Source organism: Blennius ocellaris (assembly GCF_963422515.1).
Source record: "Blennius ocellaris genome assembly, chromosome: 21".
NCBI lineage: Eukaryota > Metazoa > Chordata > Actinopteri > Blenniiformes > Blenniidae > Blennius > Blennius ocellaris.
The window spans coordinates 11,433,240-11,454,887 of NC_137670.1; the positions used below are offsets into that span (position 1 = coordinate 11,433,240).

Below are 21,648 nucleotides of genomic sequence, written 5' to 3' on the forward strand. Positions count from 1 at the left end.
CCCAAAATGCACACGATGAACTCTTCACACAGGTATGCACTAATCAGCCCGTCACCTGTTTTGAGGACTATTTGGTGCATTTGACCAAACCTAAGGTCTTATTTTATCAAGGTGCCATATCTTTGTTGGTCATTTCAATGTCATTTGTGTGAGGAAAAAATATAAGTAGTAGTACAAGTAGATTGTTAAAAAATTGTTTATTAAGTTGTATTTTGAGAAAAGGTCAGTCTCTTGTAAAGCCAGTGTTTTGAGTGGGTTTGTTACATAAAAATGTATTGGAAGATGTTACAGTTAACTAAGGAATGGATAATTAGATCAGTCAGTGAAAAAAGGCGTTCGCTCACTAAAAACAAGCAAAACGATAAACCCCCCCCCCAAAAAGAACCAAAGGAAACCTCTATCATGAGCCATAATGTTGAATTCAACAGCTGTATAACCATTTACTATAGTAGTCACTGTTATTTTTCAAAGATTATCCAGGTAGCATTTGCATAATCCATACTAACTTCTGTGGGAGGCAATACATCACAAAGTCAATAATTCTCTGTCACAGGAGCATTTTCATTAATGGGGGCGTTAATTCAGCTGCTACTAATATCTTTGCCATTTTTTCCTCAATTCTGGCGGATGAGGATGTTTCTCGCTGGCATGGCGAGCGTGCTGCCACCCGATACGTCGTGTAAAATTTTACCTACAGGCCAGTACAAGTCCATCCTATTGACGTTCCTGTACGCTGCTCATGTTCATGTCACGTCTCTGAAAAAGGTTAATGGGTCAGAGGTTGAGCTCAGCAACAGAAAATGGCCATGGCCTAATCCACGTGGCTCGCTTTCTGTGCATTTCCAAAGCCCACCCCATGTGTACAAGCAGACAAAGACCCCTAATCCAATTTTAGACCGAATTCATAAGCTGAACACCACACAGACACCAGGAAAAAGGAGGAGACTCCGTGATGAAGGAAGAAACAAAAGAACAACAGAGAGCTTTTACATGTTCAATTAACACTTTTACTCGTATCCTGTTGCTGCCGGGAGGATTTGGGCATGTGTTCTTCTCATAACCATAATTCCCCCAATCTTTATGACATCTAGAAAATTCAAAAACTACTAGAAAGCAGAGAAATAGAGCTTTGCTCCCATATACTAGTCATTATGGAGGCCGTCAGTGTGACCATGTAATTACGTCTAGTGTCACAGCTTTGTGCAATATCATAATAACAGGACTTGAAGCTGAAGTTATGTAAAAAGAAATCTTACAAATCAGCTATAAAATCTAAATAAATCAAGGCATTCTACTTATAACAGGGTGGAAAAAAAGGGAGAAGCAAACCAACAGCATTTTCCATATTGTGTCACACACACATTTTTCAGATAATGTTCAAATTAAATTCAAGTAAAAGAAACGTGGAGGAAAAATTTATTTGAATATCTATTGATTTGCGTATGAACACAACCCAAAAAGTTCACCTCGTAGTTATCTGCATGTCATTCACAAGTGAGTATCAAACGTCCCTAAAACTGAACCCCCACTGTGTTGTATAAAAAAAGAGGAAGGCCTTCCACAATTACTCTCCTATAACAGCTATTTTACAAGCCTGACGGTAGTTAACAACTGACCAGCAGCAGGTGACAGTTTAATGAAGTAGCGGACGTTTGGTACAGTAAACAGCCCCGGAGAGGGGTGGTGCTGGGTAAATGCTCCTTCAGACAGTCTCAAGAGCATTTCTAGGACCTAAACCCCACCCTCAGTGAAACATCAGAACAGACGGCAGAATGGAACCAGTTCACTGCGTGATATCATCATAGAGACGGGTTCAGACGACTGTTCCCTTTATTTGTGACAGACTCCTGACATTTTGACCGTGAGCAGGTGTTACATTTCAGACCCGGAGGGTGTCAGAAAATCAGCACCCATCTCATCCAAGTTGTTCCTTTTGTACTGTAGAATACTCAACTTACAGTATGATGAAACAGAAAAAGTACTACATCTTCACATGTGAGAACTTCCATTCTTGCCTGAGAAAATGACTTAAAGAACCAAATAAAAACTGTAATTGATGGTAATTGGTTCCGTCTTCCATAAATTGTCTCAATGCTCCTTGGCTATTAAGGGAAGATGGAGAGTGACGCAGATGCTCAATGAGAGGAGGGAAGCAGTATATTAATGCACCTGTTGAGAAGAGGATGCATTTCCTGACGAGAATACGTGCAAGCCGATTCAATGCGTCAGCAAGCGCCTGCACGCTCGCGCTCCATAAAATGAGTGAGGATTGACGTCTTTAATGGGATTAGGTTGGTGATGTTTGCGGCGACGCGTGCGTGTACGTCTCCACGCTGGGAGCGGGACGATGTGGGGAGCTTACCTGGCGTCGGCTTCGCTGTAGTACTCCCTGGCTACTATGTCTTCAAAAAGCTCTCCTCCCGTTACCCTGCGTGGGGGAGGGAAGGAGTGAGAGACAGGGAGAGGACTTGTTAGCATACGGGGATGGCAGTCACATACGTGGATAAAATGTCAGTGTGTGTGTGTGTGCGCGTGTGTGTGTGTGTGTGATATACTCACAGGTCAAAGACGAGGTAATGAAAGCCTTCCTCAGAAATGCTGTCATGGAGTCTCACTGCAAATTGAAACATGAAGACCGCAGTCAGGTAAAGACACAAACAAAATGGAAACGCTATTGTGTTGGACAGTTAAACTGATAACTGCAAAAGAAAGGAAGAAAAAAAAAAAGAATAGAAAAAAAGAGTCTGAGGATGAAAAGACCAGAGGCGGAGCCGGGGAAATAAATGTCAGCTATGATTGTAATGTATCGATTTCTTGTTGAAACCACAGAGGTACATGTGCGTCCAGTGGTTAGACAATTAACCACCATTTAATTCAACCCCACACTGCCTGTAATTAGTAAACCTGGAGAACATCGTTTAGAAGTGCATTCTGTTTGGAGGCAAACCACTGGAAGTTTGAAATGAATTCCTATAATGAAAACATCTCAATTGAACCCAGACTTCACTTGTAAAGCTACACCAACGCCGAGTTACCATGGCGATACCTTATTATGGTACATCTGTGGATGCCACAATCAGATTTTGTTTAGTATATAATCCTTTTTTTTTGTGTTCATTTTATGATGGTATTTCAATGCAGCATGCAGAAAATGCGACACACTGCCTCCTCCACGCTCTCAGCCTCTCCTTCTCATCCAGCTTGGAACCAAAACGAGCCCGGAGCAGTGCGGCGGTGTTTGGCTTTGCTACTGAATCCATGATGTTAATGTCAATAGATGGTTATCAAAATGTGGCCGGTCAAGTAGAAGAAGTTAAGTGCCTGGAGGGGAGGGGGGGGGGGGGGGTGTATGTGCCATTAAACTACAGCAGAAGCAGGGTGCACAACAAGATGGTATCATTAAAATGAGCATTGGTCAAACCTCAAAATGCGAGAAAAGCAACGAGGGATCATGTGTTGGAAATAATATATAGCTTTTATTTTCCATCTGGCTCATTTTACACAAAACGAGAGAAAATCCTAGCAATGATGCAAAAACAACTGTGATGAGGCAGTTAGTAAACGTCGAGATAGGCCCAGGCAAAATATATCAAAAACTCAAGTGGCACGTTTTGCATTGTCTTATACTTTTCAGCCTGTGAGCCGCTTTTAAAAACACCATGGCAAAAATTGGTAATAACTATATCTAGCGTAGATTACACAATTTTTTACTTAAGGGCATCATAAGAGTTGTGGAGTCACAAACGCAAAATAGGCAGGTTAAAAAATAAAACAAAACAACTAAATACATTTATGGAGTGTTCGCAATTCACTAGCTTCTTGTATGTATGAGACGCCAACCACTCATTTTTTTCATACATAAGCAAACCCAACAGACAATCAGCTCTTTAATAATTCATGGGCTACAAACAGGAGGGCATCTACATGAACCGCTACGCATATTTAACCTGTCGGGGCACAACGGATCAAGAGGAGGGGGCTCTGCCCGCTCACTGGGTGTTCATATTTGATTTTTACGTGTCGAAGAAAGAGGCTTTGAAGAAATCGAGAGACGATCTGGGAAGCTACCCGTTTCATCATTTATAATGACTCCCAAAAAAAAAAAAACGATTACTAGTTATGTGATGGTAGACACTGCGGGCATATGAAGTAACCAAAGCCTAGATCTGGGATATCATCGATTTTCTTTTCTTTTTATTGAATTTCTTAAGCGTAGTGGACATCACACAACCCAGACCTGAGCAGAAATCTAGCTTCCTCATTGCTATCAAACTCACGTTAAAGCCATGACGTCAGGGTGAGTCAGTAAAAACGTGCATCGTTCAACAGCTATTGAGGTTTTACTGACATTTCACTGCATTTTGCACCAGAAGCTTCCATTAAACTTTGCTTTATGTTGAGATTGGAGTCATTTTTGGAACTCGTACACATACGCTCTGCCTCAATTCAGAGGTTACTGTGGGAAAATGTTAGCGGTTCCGCCCACTTGAGATGAAATTGGGCAGTATGTGGTTCCTGGACTAAAACGTGTTCAACCCCTGCCGGTGCACACTGAGGGGCGAAAGGTGAGGTTTACAGCATATATTAAAGTGGATTCGATAGCTTGCTTGGTTTGTGAAGATTTTCCCGAACTATCTGGTTACGAGCAGATACAGTTTCAAGATGCTATGGTGTTCTTTCAGTTTTCTGGCTTCTGTTACTGGAAGATGCCGTCATTTTTAATTAATGAGGCCTAAAAAGCAGAGTGCAAACGTAGCCACAGAAGAAACGAAACCTGGCTTGGAACTTCTTCTTTTTTTTAATTAAAACAAAAAAAAGAGATGGATGAGGACAAGCGAGAGCTTGGTGAAGCGACGACCAGCATAATGAGCCTGTCCAGCGGTTAAGCGGCGACCACCTCAGCCAGACTACAGCGCAGCAGAATGACACAGCTGGATCCAGGCGTTAGACGGTGGGCCTGAGATGCGGCTTAGGTTTTAGCGTCGGCAGAGAAACAGCGATCGTTATGTAAAGCGAATATCAGTTGTATAATAAGATGAAGTAGGATGCCCCTGCAGCAAGAAAAGAGAGCGACTGCTCTTTCCTCCTCCTCCCATCTTCTCGCTCTCCCTCCATCTGTCTCTTTACTCCTCCTGCTTTCATTTCTCCATCTGTCTCTTTTTTTTTTTGTGTGTGCCCTCTTTTGTCTAAAGTTTGGATGTCGACGATGCCAAAATATGTCAAAAAAAAAGGCAAGAAGGACAAGAAAGGGAGGGAGAGAAGAGGGAAAAAAATCTATAAGAGAGAGAGAGAACAGGAAAGTAGGCGAGGGGCGAATGAGCGCCTGGGGGGTCGAAGGAAAACTAGGACATGAGGGAAAAAGGAGAGTTAGAAGCACCAAGGTGTCATTGAATTTGTGTTTTCTTCACACCTCTACAGTTGTATTTAATCTTTCCATCACCAGAGTAAAAAACAATTATGACAAAATTAAAAAAAAAAAGTGAAGAATTAGAGGTAGTTCGCGTTGGCACAGTTTGAGGGTATTCCTGTGTGGGGTTTTGCATGTTTTCCCAACATGGGTTTGACTTCTGCACCCTGCTGTGAGGACACAGTCTTTACTCATAACCTGCTGGGATGGGCTTCAGAAAACAGTAACCTCAAGGTGAAAAAAGCTTCATACATGATGAAGAATCAAGCCTCAAGTCAAGAAACCAGTGGACAATTTTCAATTCTGGGAGGGAAAAATTATCTTTTTTTCATCTTCGTGGAGATCTAGAGGAAGCACCGAGAACCTTCAGTGTGTTGTCACGCTACCTGCCATCCCTCTTTTCAGTTTAAACTACATTTTCTACACAATGTGTTGAACTTTTCATTTCCTTTCTCGCAAAGACAACTGATTGAACACACTAGTGTGTACAAACTCGTCTTTTCCCCGACTTGTTCTCTAAAAGAAATGGCTGAAAATGGTCGTAAGTATCTTATGGATGAAATTATATATCGACCGTCCATCAAGAATGTCCTTTAGAAGAAAGAGCTCATTTGCATAGTCACGTCCTCATGAATGTTTATGGACCTACTGATTTATGTAAAGAGAATGTGATGGAGATAAGTACACGGGATATTTGAAAAACCCAGTTTTTAATTGATGAATTTCAATCGTAACAACTCATTTCCAGGGTTAAGAATGAACCGTCCCTCCCAACAAAGCACATGCACAGAATGATGACGACGACGACAAGCTTCAGGAACAACAAATCCTGTTGTGCAGAAAAACTCACCAATGTTGGGGTGCTTCAGGAGACGGCAGATACGAGCCTCTCGCTCAAGCTTCTGATGGTCTGAGGAAACAAAAAAACAAGGAATCTCAATATATTAAAATATATATATTTATGAACAGAAAGTAGAAAGACGTAGTGAAAATGCTTGTCCGGCAGTCTAGTGCTATATCAGACTGGCAGAAATACACACATTTCCAAGGCATATAGGCAAATAAATGATTGATCAATAGGAGAAAAGAAATTAATATTTGTGAGAATGGTGTGACATGCTGATTTGGGCCACATCAAACAAAAGATGCGTCATCAAGCTGATATCTTTTATGTGAGATCTCTCAACATACAGTGAGGGTCCCAGCTGACCAATTCTTGGTCGTCTTCGTCCATACATTTCTTGAATGTACCAGCGACACAGATAACTAACAAAAAAATCAAATGTATGTCCTGAAAAAAAAAACCTTACAGCAGTCGTCACCTCTGATTCAAGTGTGCCTGGTGTAGCAGGTATGAAACATGTTAGAAATCAGTCTGTGGGAGCCTTCAACTACCACTTTGGAAGACCAATGTCATGATGTCTGCAACCTGGTTCATGAGACTCCTCTCCAGCATGTTGAAAAGCCCACACGCAGCAGAGGTGGCATCTTGTAAAAAAATGTGCAACAAAAAATTGCTAAATCATTTTTTCTTGTCTTGCACTTTTGTTTCTCAACATGGTTAGATGGGATGAACATGAAATATTTTATTTTCTACGAGTAAGGAGAACAAGATCATAATAAAACATTACTCATTTTAGCAGGAATGAAACAATCTGAATCCTGCATGGTCAACTCATTACTGGCATGTCTGCTCACCATGCCTTCCAAGTGAACACTGATCAGCCATAACATAATGACCGCCCTCTCAATGTTCTATAAAGTGTGCTCTTTTGGGGGCCCCTGGGCAACAATCCGTGATGCACTTGTGTATTTGTCGGCGTTAGCAGCTTGAGCTACAGTAGCTCATTCGGTTGCAGATCCCCATTTGTCCAGGTAGGAGCCGTCCCAAAGCAATTGAATCAGGTCAACTGGAAATATGACCAAGTCCAGTTGACCTGATTCAATTGCTTTGAGAGATCATCTGTTGGAACGGACCAGCCTCGACTCCCCACGTGCATCAATCAGCCGAGGCTGCCCAGGACATTCTCACCAGTTCCCCCATTTTCTCTCCTTTACCTCTTTCACTACCACAGACCTGAAACAACTGACCAGAGCTGATATTATGGAGATGCTCTGATCATCATGTTCGGCCAACACAATTATTAACAAAAATGGGCAAGCGGGAGAATTTTAATGCCTTTGACGATATTCAAGTACCACTTTGGGCAGAATATGTCCAGGTGCAGCCAAATACATGCTACTCAATAACCAGTGCTGTAATAAAGAGGAAATGTGAGTTATTTACATCACCCACCAGTGCTCATAATGTCATGGCTGATCGGAGTGAAGGGCTTAAATCTATAGTGATCCGATTATCGATAGGAGTCATTCAAGTCAGGAACCGTTTTTAAGCTTCACTGAATGTCCTACAAGATCCACCTTTCTTGTTGCCATCCAGTCAAACATCTCTTGCTATTTCTGCTGAAATTGAATTTTAGAACTGCAATCACAGCAAATAACTTAAAGCGCCCATTTTCAGCAGCTGTTACAAGGCAATTTCCCATCGAGATTACCCATCTTTCGGACACTGACAATTGAAAAAGCATGAATTAAGAAAACGTTGGAAATTGTGATTTCCCAAAGAAAGAAAAATCAGAGTGACTGTATATATGTGTGTGGATACACCAACTTATAAGCAATAAGGCAGAGCAATCTGAATAAATGTATATTTGTGTGTGGATACACCAACTTATCAGCAATAAGACGGAGTAGCTACATTTATGTCCATTACAGCTACAAGCTAAATGTCAATAATGTCATGTGGTTTCATATGTGGTCATAAAACCACCAATAAATAGACCTGCGTACCAACAGGTGCAGAAGTACACACACACACACACACACACACACACACACACACACACACACACACACACACACACACACACACACACACACACACACACACACACACACACACACACACACACACACACACACACACACACACACACACACACACACACACACACACACGTTTGCAGAGGGATGACTGTGAAGTCCGGTTACTGAACGCTGCAGTATTTGTGCTTCTGTCTGGGAGGGGAAGCTTACAAAAACACACACACACACACACACACACACACACACACACACACACACACACACACACACACACACACACACACACACACACACACACACACACACACACACACACACACACACACACACACACACACACACACACACACACACACACACACACACACACACACACACACACACACACACACACACACACACACACCTAACCAGAATCAGGATATGAGGATTTCACTGAATCCGGTAGCAAAGCATGTGAACATGAGTGTGCCAGAGAGATGACAATTCTCGGGTGTGTTCGCACACACACACACACACACTTGGAAGGCGTTGGGTTGATGTCTGATTAAAACAAACTCTGGTGCAATCGCTCCGTTGGTGCAGTTCGTTTGTGGGAGAGCGAATTGCTGGTATTTGAAGTGTGTGAAGTCTGGACACCAAACAAGCACTAAATGCGCTGCCTGCTCCCCTGTGAGGAGCGGATCTCTGCCTGCTTAGAAACAACCTGCAGTGTGGTTCAATTGCACCATCAATACTGCGCAGATCAACATGTACATTGCAGCAGATTGGCCACCATGTGCAGCTAATATGTCTTAACAGCAATGATGAGCTCCATGATTGAACATAGTGAGATCACAAACACATGTAACTTTTTATGGATAATAGAGCCAATATCCAAGGAGTTTGTTTACTTCTTCTGATAAGACATCAAAGAAACAGACATCAAGTGAACTGGACTCAAATGTGAGCTTCGTTTCTTCAATAGTGGAATATTGCCTGAAGTTCGGCCACACAATCACCGTGTAAAAGATTATCCACCATAGTAGTCCCGTAGTCATGCCTCTGAGGTCAGAGGTCACGAGGAGTAGCTGTAATTACGATGTAGTATGACTTAGTGTGTCGCTGCGTGGGCGTGTGCGCACATTATCAAGGTGTTGAAGCCGCCTCAACCCCACAGCTCCATGGTGATGACACCACTCACCGGCAGCCTCACCAAGATTTGCATTCATTTCCCCAGTGCAGCAACAACGCCAGATAAAATTCACATGCTGCTGCTGCCGCTGCTGCTGCTGCCGAGCAATCAACTATCACCTTACCCCGCTGTTCTGCTACAAACGCGATACAGGAGCACATTATAATAAAACGCAGGATCCCTCTCCTGGCTGTCACGTCTGCCTTTTCTTCACCCAACTTTCTTTTAACTTGTTGCTGACTTCGATGAGTTTTACAAGCAGCGCACGGCTCTAGTCTGCCTCGGTCTGCTCTCTCTGCCAACCTTCCCGTCGTCTCCCTGCAGGTGTAGATTTCCACTCATCGGAGAGAAAGCGCGTGAATAAGGGAGAGACCTGAACCTCCGTCTAATTACAGCAGTGACGCAGGATGGAGAGGCAGACAGTGCAGGAGGGAGGATTACATGGAACGTCCATTTGCTAGAAGAGGATCACGGCTCCTGTGTTGTGTGTGTGTGTGTGTGTGTGTGTGTGTGTGTGTGTGTGTGTGTGTGTGTGTGTGTGTGTGTGTGTGTGTGTGTGTGTGTGTGTGTGTGTGTGTGTGTACAAGTGTGCATGCGTTAGTGTATGTATAACTGTCTGCCCTGGTGCAGTGTCGCTGCAGCACTCACTAATTCATTCAATCTCCTTATTTGTTGGTGCGAGAGTGTGTGGTGGAGGAAGACAGGAAAGAGAAGGCTGGAGGGTAATTACTGGCACTTCCTGCTGCTCTCTAATTGGCCATCTGCTTTGCCATGGGGCGGGCCCACAGCCATCTTACATCAGCTGAGAAGGATGAAGAGGACCCGACACACAGACTCACACACACTCACTCACTCCTCTTTCTGCCACACAAAGCTGACAATCTGACTGAAAGCTTGAGGATTCCAGTTCAATCTGTTTCAGCAGAGTTTACAAGCAAACTGTTAGAACTGGGAAGCAGCGACAGAATCAAATAAAGCATGTCAATACTGATACTGGAGCGGCATTCTGGGAATGAGGGTCAGCATTTCCAGGATTCCTTCTACTAGGATCCTCTCTGTGAATGATGTCTTTCTATACTGTATGTTGTGGTTAAACCCAGTGTGACCATTTGTCATCATGTTATTCCTTTAAACCACCACGGCTAATGAATTTACACGTGCACAATTTATGTACAAACAACCTTCTGATGGATCAAAAGCGCCTACAGACTTCTCTTAACAGTCGGATCAGTTTATTAACCGCTACACTGGATTTCATAAACTTGGGCGTCATCGTGCAGTAAGTCAGTTGGACTGCATGATCTTGCTCTTTATTGAATCAACAGTGGACAACATACTTGAATACAAACAAACGTCACTGTGAGCTGGTGCCTTCAGAAAATAAACAAGCAAACCACCAAAAAAAAAAAAAAAAACTATATCAATGAGTCGTCATTGTTTGGCATGGAAGTAGGCAGAAGGTGGATTTAATCCAACATTTTACCTTTTCAGGAATTTAAAAACTATTGTTTGGTGTTACAATGAAGTCCCAATGTTTTATGGTTTGTTTGCTTTTTAAAATTTTTTTTTTTTTTAGGTGAGACGGCATTAGCGCAACTTTTTGGCAGTGTCAAAAAAATTATCTTACAATATCTGCGGTCACACAACCATGGCGACAACCGTGATGCCAATTTAAAATCCATGATTAAAAGGCAAAAACATGGTATTGCTTTCATTTGAATGAAAATTAGACTGGCTGCAAAGCAAAACGACTTCACTATTAAAATGGAGTCATCAGGGAGATAATCGTCTCTGAATTGCTTCATATGAATGAATGAACATTCAAGCCAAATTAGTTTGATTAAATGATTAAATCCAGGGCTGCACAATATACTGGAAAATGTATCATTATTGCAATATTAGCTATGCAGTATACATATAGCAAAATAATAAATGATGTCTCCATGTACTGGTTGAAAGCTCTAATCATTTTATAGTTGGTGATAACAGCGTAGGCATCAATGGCACAAAAAATGTTTTGATGTAAAGTAGAGGCAAGAGAAAGAGGACTGTTTTTGGAAGAACCAATCTCACAAACAGGACCAGTGTCTATTTAAGTTTTTGTCTTCATTGCCATTCATACAGTTCTCACAATGCACAGCAACGTCATTTCATGTCTCATGAAGCAAATAGCATATCATATCATAGCAAATATCAGGAAGTCCTACTCAGGCCTATTCTCACCCGGTAAATCTTTAATGCACACAACAGGCATGTTTAGCTCGATATTCCTGAAATATCGAAATACAAATCATACTGGCTGTGCCCAGTGGGAGGAGCAAATGCAGTGCCAACTGCAATGGTAACAGGGTGATTAAAGCCTGCAGCTTTTTTTATTCTTAATATTTTCAAATGTTTGCGTCAGTGTATACATTTCAGACAGTTAATAGTCATTTTAGAATTAGAAAAACTATGTATCCAGTGATTTACAATGAATACCAGTGATGTAACCAATAGAGGCACTGATGCAAACTTTTTCCACAAAGGTTTTGTAATTCCCCTCAAAGACAAAGGAGAGAGAAACAAGAGCTCTCAGGAACAAGCACATGAGCAAAAAGACAAAGATTTGGGGAAAATAGGAATTTATTGACAACAGGGACAAACCTTAGAAAGAAATCTTATAAGACCCCACTTATAGTATAGGTGAGGTGACAAAAATGTTTTTACTTTTTACACGTAACGCAGCGCAACGTATTGTGTCGATGTTGATCAAATGGCTTCATTACCGCCTGTCACGTTTATTCATTTCCTTTTCCAAGGACAAGACTGACTCAAGCAAACAACACCAACATGGAGGAGTGCCGAGGAAAGTGTGTGAGGTCTTATTGTCCAGTTGGAAAACAATCCCTCGGGATTGTTAAAATTGTAGATACAATCAGCCTCTTTGCATCAGGAACGTCGGTTCTGCAGCGTGATGCAAACACAAAGCAACAACTATGATGACCACTGTGACCTTTCAATGCAGCATTCGCTGTCTGGGTTTTTAATGCTCAGGAGGGTTCCTGTAAAAGTAAAATGACCCAAAGGTATCTAAATGGCAGCCATGATAAGAGCAGGTCGCCTATTTGAAATGCAGAGGAAAGGTGTGTCAGTACTGGACGAGCCGTTCTGGAAAAAAGGAGATAATGCTGCTCCACGGCTGCACCTTATAGAGCTGCGGTATATATCTAAACAGCAGCATTGTCAACAGATGGGCTAAAATATCAGTGGTGAGAATTCGGTTAGAAGATCAACAATGATCGAGACAGCTCTCATTTATAACACACATTTCCGATACTTCTGGATTCTGTGAAGCACTTCAGTTTCTTCCATTCACACACACGCCACTGGCAAGGTGGTCAGTTGGCTTTGTTGTCCAGAACACAGACTGGGACCACTGCCTTTTCAATTGAAAGACTCATCACTGTACCAACCCAAGATACAGGGAACAAATGAACAACAGTCGAAGACATTGGGTCACTTTTTTTTGTCAGTTTTCTTGGGTTCGCCAACACGTCTCCCGAACAATACCCGAGTTTACAGACCAACCTTTTTTGTCAATCTGATTTAGCTTCCTGGTTGACACAAGCAAAGATTATATGCTTAGGAGCAGCGTTGTAGCCTACATTTACATAAACACTGTTACATTGACCAAAATTCCTCAGTCAATTTCAAGTGCCAATCGAATCAAACAGAAGTGTTTATACGTCTATTAAATGGTGCCTGTGGTTTACAAGGGAGGCCTTATTGCAAGCCTTAATTTGCCATAACAGACAGAATCACATTGAAATGACAATTATTGCATTATTTGACTTCAGTTTTTAAGTTTATTCTCAATGTTTATGGACTTTAGGAATATCATTTACTCTTCTCACTTAACTCGCATGTGCTGGCTGACTTTCTTTAAAAATCCTCCAATTCTTATTCAACCTCGTTTCCAATCTTAGGAATTCTAGGATATTTTTGATGGTGCAAGCACATCATTCACACACATCACACCAAGCACATCATTGGGATCAATGTAGGTTTAGGATCCACAAAGTTGAAAATTGATGAATAAGTTGGCTCTGATGGAAGCGATTCATCCACCAATGCTGGAATCTCAATGTCGACTTGGACAGAATCACATGTTTCCACCTGGGAGAAGTTCAAAGTCCACAGAGAGAACATGCGAACTCCACACAGGAAAAAAAAAAATAGATCTCCAACTATGGATATACTTGATGTGACAGCAGAGTTCAAACTAATACTCCACCATCCAGCTCAGTTAATAACTATAATAATAACAATAACAATAATAATGGACATAAGCCACAAAAGATAATCAAACAAAGAGCAATAAAACCCAAATTTGACAATTTACTGAGCATTATTAACAATGTAAGTCCCACAGCCAAAATAACTCACTGGGACAATTACACAGCTCCTGGGCAGATACCGTGGGACACTTAAAACAACATGGAGGGGAAAAGTATTAAGGTACTACATTAAAGTGGATAGTCTGTCTCACTCTGACTCACTCAGTCACACACTCCCTCTCCCTCTTACTCTCACACACTTGCAGAAAGTGTTGCAGCAGACAATGCAGCAGCCGACCACTTTCCAGAGCCACTTCGATCAACAACAAAATAAAGCAGCGCATTCAGTCTGCATAGATGAACTCGTATTACACCAACGCAGCAACTCTCCACGTTGCCGTGTACAACTAATAGGATTTGCGTGCATTCACATCACAAGCAATTTGCAACCAGACACATTCCTTTATTAACTTTTTAAATCTATTATAGACTTGTTTTGCCAGTCAAACAAGCCTCATTATATCAACAAAAGCCACCATGAACAGTCCATTTCTCTGAGGTGAGCAGCAGGTGTGGTCTTTTGGTGCAGGCGATTGCCCACTTTCATTATCCCCCAGCAGCCTGGACACAAAGCCACTCCACCAAATATCTACACCCATCCCCAGCCTCATGTCTTCCCTTGCTTCCTTCCTTTGTTGGTCTCTTGCTTTCCTTCCTTCCTTCCTTCCTTCCTTCCCCACCCATTTTCTCCCCTCCCCCCCCCCTCCTCAGATTACTGCAGTGTTTACCAGAGCTTTGAGAGACTTACCCACCAGGCCACGCGTGAGGTCACACTCTCGCCATCGGGCTAAAAAAAACCCACCCAAATCCTATCGGGCAAGCTGCCTGCTCACGCAGCGGCCGCCCGGTGTGGACGGTTTTTTTGTGTGTGTGTGTGTGTGTGTGTGTGTAGGTTGCATGTTGCGTCAGAGAAGCAGCCCACTGCATTTCTCCCGAGCACAAAAATGCTCTTGTTCCCCTGCTTCAATACTTTTATCTCGTCTCCTTCTGCTTTCACTGCACCTTGCTTCCCTGGCGAGGAAGTGTCAGTGAGCGCCTTGCATGACTAAAGTATTAGAAATCTCCATCTCCTCCACGTCTTCTCTTGACTTTGTGCCGGTCTACATCGAGCGCCCTGCATTTGCAAAGAGACGAGAGGAGTTTCTGCTGAGCCCTTACTTTGTTCGCGGTGGGACATTAATGCTGGAAGCTGCCCGATGTGGACACTTGATGGTAGGGATGGAACAATAAAGGCATTACACCACACTTACAAAGCAGGCATGCTCTATTAGCAATACTCCCTGCTTCCTTAGTCACACACATACACACGCACACGCAAACAGGGAGGCGCCTATGGAATCTGTGGGGTCTTAGTGGTTGATGAGATACATTTAGCATAAGTGGATTAGCCTCAATACAAACCAATCCACCTCCGTAGGAAGACGAGAGAAAGGCAATGAGTGAGAGAGGCTAGCTGAGAAAGAGAGACCGAGGAAACAAGAGAGTGCAGGAAAAAAAAAAAGGGGGGGGGGAGAACAAAGGAAGTCAGGTGTACGTGTGTTTGTGTGAACGCCAGGAACGAGAGTCTGCGGGACTAATCAGCCTCATACAGAAAAGGAGAAAGCAATTAAGTATCTCTGACACAAGCTGGGATGAGGCTCTGACCCAGTGACATGGGCTCACGTCATCGTTACGACGTGGCACGCCACACCAGGTATGTTCACGTGGGTGTGGATCTGTGCAGGCAGACGCACTGCTGAAAGCCAACAAATAAAACACAGGCGTGGACTGCAGTGCAACGTGAATATCAACAATTCACCTTGCAACAGCAAAATCTTGAAATCCATAGAGAGCTGCTTAGGAATTTGGATCAATTAGTTGCTCGGTGGTTGTCTATAATCACCCCACAACGGGCTGATTGAGTCATTCAATACAGTGTTTATAAAGACCGTTATTAAACCACCGAGAGGTGGCTGATAAGAACCTCCCAACAGAAAGCAACGACTAAATTAAAGATTTCCTCTGCTTACTGCAATGCATGCACTAAATTTCCCAGAAGGCCGCGTGATATATACAGCAAACAGACCCGGAGCAGGGAATAGCTTCATTACACAGTACTAGGATAGTTATAACTTCAATATCTCCGGTAGGCCGCAGCAGGCCAAGCTGAAAATCAATGAGTTGAACTGTTTTATAGCAATATTGAACTTGCTGGATTTGTCCATCAATAAGATGAAGTACCTTGATTTGTCAAGTAGTTAGCTTACGGGATTAGTCACAAACCTGACGTTTGCGCTTGTTCACATATGAAGTGCTGCTTTTAATGCAGATCCCGTCTGTAATGGTACATTTTGAATACGCATATGCTTGTCAACACTCTGCAAAAGGAAGGGATGCATGCATGTGTCAGTGTCCGTCTGTGTTGCCATACCTCTTGCAGACAGCTTCTTAGTGTTGATGATTTTTGCAGCATATTCCTGTCCTGATGACTTCTTAACACACCTACGCACCACTGAAAAAGCTCCCCTAAAAAGAAAGAACATAAACAAGCAAACATCAGTTCCATTGCACATGCCCTCCCTCACACAAAAACAAAGTGTGACATTTGAAACTGCATCCACACATGTGGCAGTGGTTTGTTTGTGTATGCTAACGCACGCACGCGCACATGCGCACACACAGCGAGTCAAACAAGAAAACCAGCAGCAACACAACAGGCTACTCTTGAGCACGAGTACGAGCATAGATATGAGCTGAGGGCTTGGATTAGAAGTTTTCTTCTGCTAATCTTTGATATGCACACAACACAATGCAACCCCCCCCCCCCCCCCCACCACCACCACCCTTCACCCCGTCCCAGAGGAAATTCAATTTGCAGCAGCGACTGCAAAGACCAGGCTGCATCTCATACAACAATGGCCAACATTTAGTACATTCACAGTTATAAATCTTGTCCTACATAAAGGAAGGGGGACAATACACTCCAAAACAACTGCAACACTGAGGAGGTTTCATATTGACCTACGCGAACGTTCGTCGCAGCTCTCATGATTGTACAATTTTGAGAGTTATGAAATAAGCAATTATGCATGATTTTTCGAATGCCTTGCAGCCTGTACTACCCCCAGTTTCTGTCCTTAACGCTTTCCCTGAAGGCAGAAGACTTCTTTTCACTACTATATCTGGAGGGCCGCTACATTGCTGCTGCGCTCAGCTCTGCTCTTAGTCTCAATTATTTACAGATAAATGAGGGGTGACAGGTGACACATTACAAGTCAGTGCCTTGACGCTAATAACCTATGACGGGGCAAGATGCATTAGCAAACACATGCAGGAGCAGAAGCAGAGGCAAGTGGCCGGTCGAGAGAAGAAGAATTTGGGGCAGTGGAGGCCGGAGCCAGTCTGCAGGCTGTGTAGGTGTGTACAAGTGTGCAGTGTGCACTGGCCGTGCAATCAGTGCCATCGATTACCATCAATTATTAGGGGACAGAGTGGAAATGGCAGCTGGAAATTAAGGCCAGTGTATCTTTATAGGGCTCGTGTTCCCCTGCTGCTGTTCATTTGTGTACAACAGCCGGACTCGACGCAATTGGGAAAGCAGGTTTTTGACAAGATTAACAGGATCTGAGCAGCAGAGTAAAATCCTGGATGAATCCAGCTTTGCCCTTAGATATTAAATATGACTCAATCGTAAGCATTGCTATCAAAAAAAAAAAAAATGGCCTCATTATATCCTCCTAAATAACACCTGATTCAATGGTAATAAGCAGACTCATAACTCTGACCTGTCATGTTTGTTAACTTTAGTGTATTTTTACCCTTGTGAAGGGCTTAACGTTGGATTTTCTATGTGTAAAATGTAATAAAAACAAAGATATAATGATGACGCTTTATTGTATTATGCCAATCTCCCAATTTCTGAGGCAAAGACATGAAACCGTCGTCGCCTATACGTATGCAACTTTCAGACTCCAGACTATGCCATGCCAAATTATGAATGACATTTATTTTCCATTTTGCCCGAGTTTAAAAGAAACAAAGGCCCTGCTGAGAGTCTCCGTCTTTCTCTGTCACTTAGGATCAACAGCATGTTCAGTGTGCTCCATCCATGGATGATCTCTGGCTGCCAAACAACTGGATCCCATCAGGTGGTGACTTCAGGGGATTTAAAACTAACGGGCAGAATTACAGCAAAGGGGCATTCAAAAATGATTAGTATGAGTTTGGCTACTGGCTAATCAACAGTTTCAGCAGATGTTGGTTAAAAGTAGAAAATGCTCCTTTTCACATTTTAATTTGCAACTGCATGATGTAATTTGGAAAACTCGAAAACACCTGCTCCACTTATTAGCAGTCATACAAATTATAAAAATACAAGGAAATATCAGAAAATCACTCCCGAGTCATATTACATCCATTATTTTGCCTTTTTTGTTCCTTTGCATTTATTTGGCTACTTGTTTTATGTGCATTGTCTTAGCATAGCATTGATACTTGCACTAGACTGGGGTACCTGTAAACGTGGAAAGCCACCATTGCTACCACAACGTTGGGCCAGTCTTGTACAGTTTTTTCCAGCGAGTTCTTGCTTTACTTTGACTTCTTCAAGCCATTCTTTTAATACATTCAGTGTATTTGATACCAGAACGAGTCTTAACCACGAGTGGGCTGAAGCATCACTTGTCTCCTGCGTAAAACACTCGTCAGGTTTATGCTGCGAGTTGCAACGGGTTGCAGTGGCGACTCCTGTAAAAGAAGCAGCTGAATGGGCACTTATTCACTATATCATGTACTTTATGGCCAATGGATGGTGCAATTGCATCAACTGACTATGACACACACCGGCACCTTACCCGGCATGTGTAAAAAATTTAAGTGCATACATTTGCACAGACTGATATTCACCCGTCCATTTATCTTCTATATGGCATCATCTCCTTTTGAGACAAGTAAGCTACACGATTTCCATACGGTGCACTTTCTTTTGGTAAATTTAGATTCCACCTAAGCTGTGCAGGATGACGTGCAAGTGTTGAGAATGTCTTATAACAATCCTATTTTGGATATTAGTAATTGTTCGTCTTATTCATTTCCCTGACAGGATCAGTGGATTGGAGGTTTTGGAGCAGCCTGCACGTCTCTCAGCTGCATGAAAGGTGCAGATGAATAAAGTTAAAGTGGACGGATGTGCATAGGAGGGGAAAAGAGCTCCAGCGGCCAAGAACAACAGATGCTGCTGCTGCTGCTGCTGTAACAGAGGAGGTGGTGGTCCGGTTTTCTCTCCGTCATCAAAATACCGAGAAAACACGTCACTCCCTCCTACACAGTAAACCGCAAACCCGCCGTTTTAATGCGGGTGATCGGAGATTACCCCCCCCCCCCCCCGTCCCCACAATACCCGTATTGATAACACGGCGCGGGGGGACAGCTGGTGTGCGGAGGCATTACAGCGCAAACATTAAAAGCAGCCGAATAACTTCCTCGTTAAGTGATCCAGGGGTAGGTAGCGTTACTCAACACGGTTACACAAATCATCCGCAGCTGCTCGGAGCGGGGAGGGGGGGGGAGAGAGAGAGAGTGAGCCGGCCTAGTTAGCGAGCGACCGCAGCCTCATCAGGTCCGCCGAGCCCGCAACGGAGCTGTCAAGAGCCGCGGGCCGGCGAAATGTCACAGGTCTCCGGCGTCTCCCGGGGCCCCGCCGGCGGCTCCGGCGGGCCAGAAAATACCGAGCCAGCGCACGCGGAAGAGCCGAGGGCTTTACGACCGCGCCGACTCGTGCCGCGTTTCGGCTCTCACCGGCGGCGGGGTGGAGGCGCCGCGGCTCGGCTCGCTTATCGATATCAGCGTGGTAGCTCGTGGGGCTAGTGCGCGAGCGCTGCCCGTTACTGCGGGAGGCGGCTAGTTAGCCGATAGCGGCGGTTATGTAGCGCTACTGCAGCGCGACAATGACAAATCGTTAAAGCGCCCAAACATGGCCAGCGTTGCGCGCGGTTGTGGCGGACTGTCAGCCCCGCGAGCTGGCTAACCAGAAATAATGCGAGGCGAGGCTGCGGGGGCGGGTTGGGGTGGGGAGAGGGGTGGGGGGTGTTGGGGGAGACAGGAAAAAAAACAAAAAAAACGACAAGACAAACACGATGCACAGTGGTAACGCTGCGGCTTGGCTGCTTACTTCCCGAGCTCCTCGTACAGCTGGTACTCGTCGGTGAACCGGGTGGAAGTCGCGGTAGTTGCCATGGTCGGAGCCGTGTGAGAGAGGAGGGGAGCCCGAGCCCTGGGGTACGACGGCGGCTGGCTCTCGTACGGGGAGGGGGGGTCCGAGAGGAGGAGGGTAGCCTAGCCTCCGACACTGGAGTACCTTTCTGACAGGCAGGCAAGACTGAAGAGGAGAGAGGCAAGCAACGACGGAAAGGGAGGGGCTGGGGAGAGGAGGAGGGGGAGGAGGAGTGATGATGAGAGAGAGAGAGAGAGAGAGAGAGAGAGAGAGAGAGAGAGAGAGAGAGAGAGAGAGAGAGAGAGAGAGAGAGCATGAATCCTCGCGAGAATTGGCTCGTGCAGCATGAGACCTGGGCCTTCCTTCAGTTCAATGAAGTCACTGGAAACGTGGGGAGGAGATGCCGAGGTGCACTGCCTCCCCTCCACTCAACACACCCTCCTTGTCAGAGGATTTCAAACTACACCAACATTTTCTTTTTTTCTAATTATATTCGCTGCTGGAGAGGTGCAATCAAACTAAATAAATTCACAAATGTGGAAAAAATAAATCAATGTTCTGTGTCACTCAGTCACACATACTCACTTGCATATCCAAAGGCAATTTCACTAACCTCACATGTTTTTTGGGGGGGACTTTTGAAGGAAAGTACACAGAATATTTCCATGGATGTTCAAGAGTGCCAACCTCTACCCCACAGACAGCATCTATCCATGTCAATTTCATCCCAGCTCGAATCATGAGGGCTTGAATTGACACTGGATTAAGGGTGGAGTAAATTCTGAGTAGACGCCTCCAACCAATTCACTAGTATACCAGTCAATAATCTCTTTGGACTGAGGAAGCCTCCAGTACCTGCTGAGAAACCCACCGCAAACGCAATCTGCACCCAGACTGTGAAGTGGGAGTTCGAACCACACCACCACTGAGCCGTATGTGGGTCTTTTTGGGATGTGATTTCCAGCCTGGGGCCGTCAGCGAGAAAGAGGTTGTGGATCACTTTCCCAGTGCAGGCGAAAATGGGGGTCAAAGTAATATAAAGACAATAGTCCAGGAACTACTGGGCAACCTGCACTAAATCCCTGCAATGCAACAAATCTCCCAGGACAGACCCGGACACCACGAGGCAGGCGTTACTTCCTGCAATAATTTAATTGTCAGTTTCGGTGGGGCAAAAATGGCCCATTTGAAAATATAAGTAGCAAAAGTTGTCACAGAAGAAAAGAAAGAAACTCGATTGGTTGTCGAAGGAGAACGTGGCAGCGCTACACATCACAAGTTCTATAGGTCGATATACCCCACGTAGGGGGAGGTGTGTAACTTTATGTGATGGAGGTAGTGGACATACAAAAGCCATGTCTTGGTGCTGCCCTACTACTGCCATGCTATAATTTTAAATTGTACTGACTGTTGGCTAGGTTGGCAGGGTGACGCGATGATTAACGCTGTCACCTCGCATCAAGAGCGTCTTGGTTCGAATCCAGGCCAGGGCCTTTGTGCATGGAGTTTGCGTGTTCTCTCATGGGTCGTTTCCAGGTACACCTCGTACCGTTTATCACGACGGGTTTCAACCTCATCCAGGGAATGTACTCCAGATTATACATCATTGATTCGC

General features: G+C 44.0%; 1 protein-coding gene across 8 annotated transcripts in view; it reads right to left on the reverse strand.

Moving 5' to 3' along the window:
* LOC308145411 (calcium/calmodulin-dependent protein kinase type II subunit gamma-like) overlaps positions 1-20,178 on the reverse strand; it is a 42,864-nt gene extending 22,686 nt beyond the window's left edge. For all 8 annotated transcript variants that reach the window (XM_080516841.1, XM_080516839.1, XM_080516836.1 and 5 more), the window contains exons 1-5: positions 19,992-20,178; positions 16,254-16,348; positions 6,258-6,317; positions 2,560-2,614; positions 2,363-2,428 (exon numbers count right to left, since the gene is read on the reverse strand). In XM_080516841.1, the coding sequence (XP_080372967.1) occupies positions 2,363-2,428; positions 2,560-2,614; positions 6,258-6,317; positions 16,254-16,348; positions 19,992-20,056 (341 nt within the window). In that variant the 5' untranslated portion in view covers positions 20,057-20,178. The remainder of the gene's footprint in view (positions 1-2,362; positions 2,429-2,559; positions 2,615-6,257; positions 6,318-16,253; positions 16,349-19,991) is intronic.
* Positions 20,179-21,648: the final 1,470 nt, after the last annotated feature.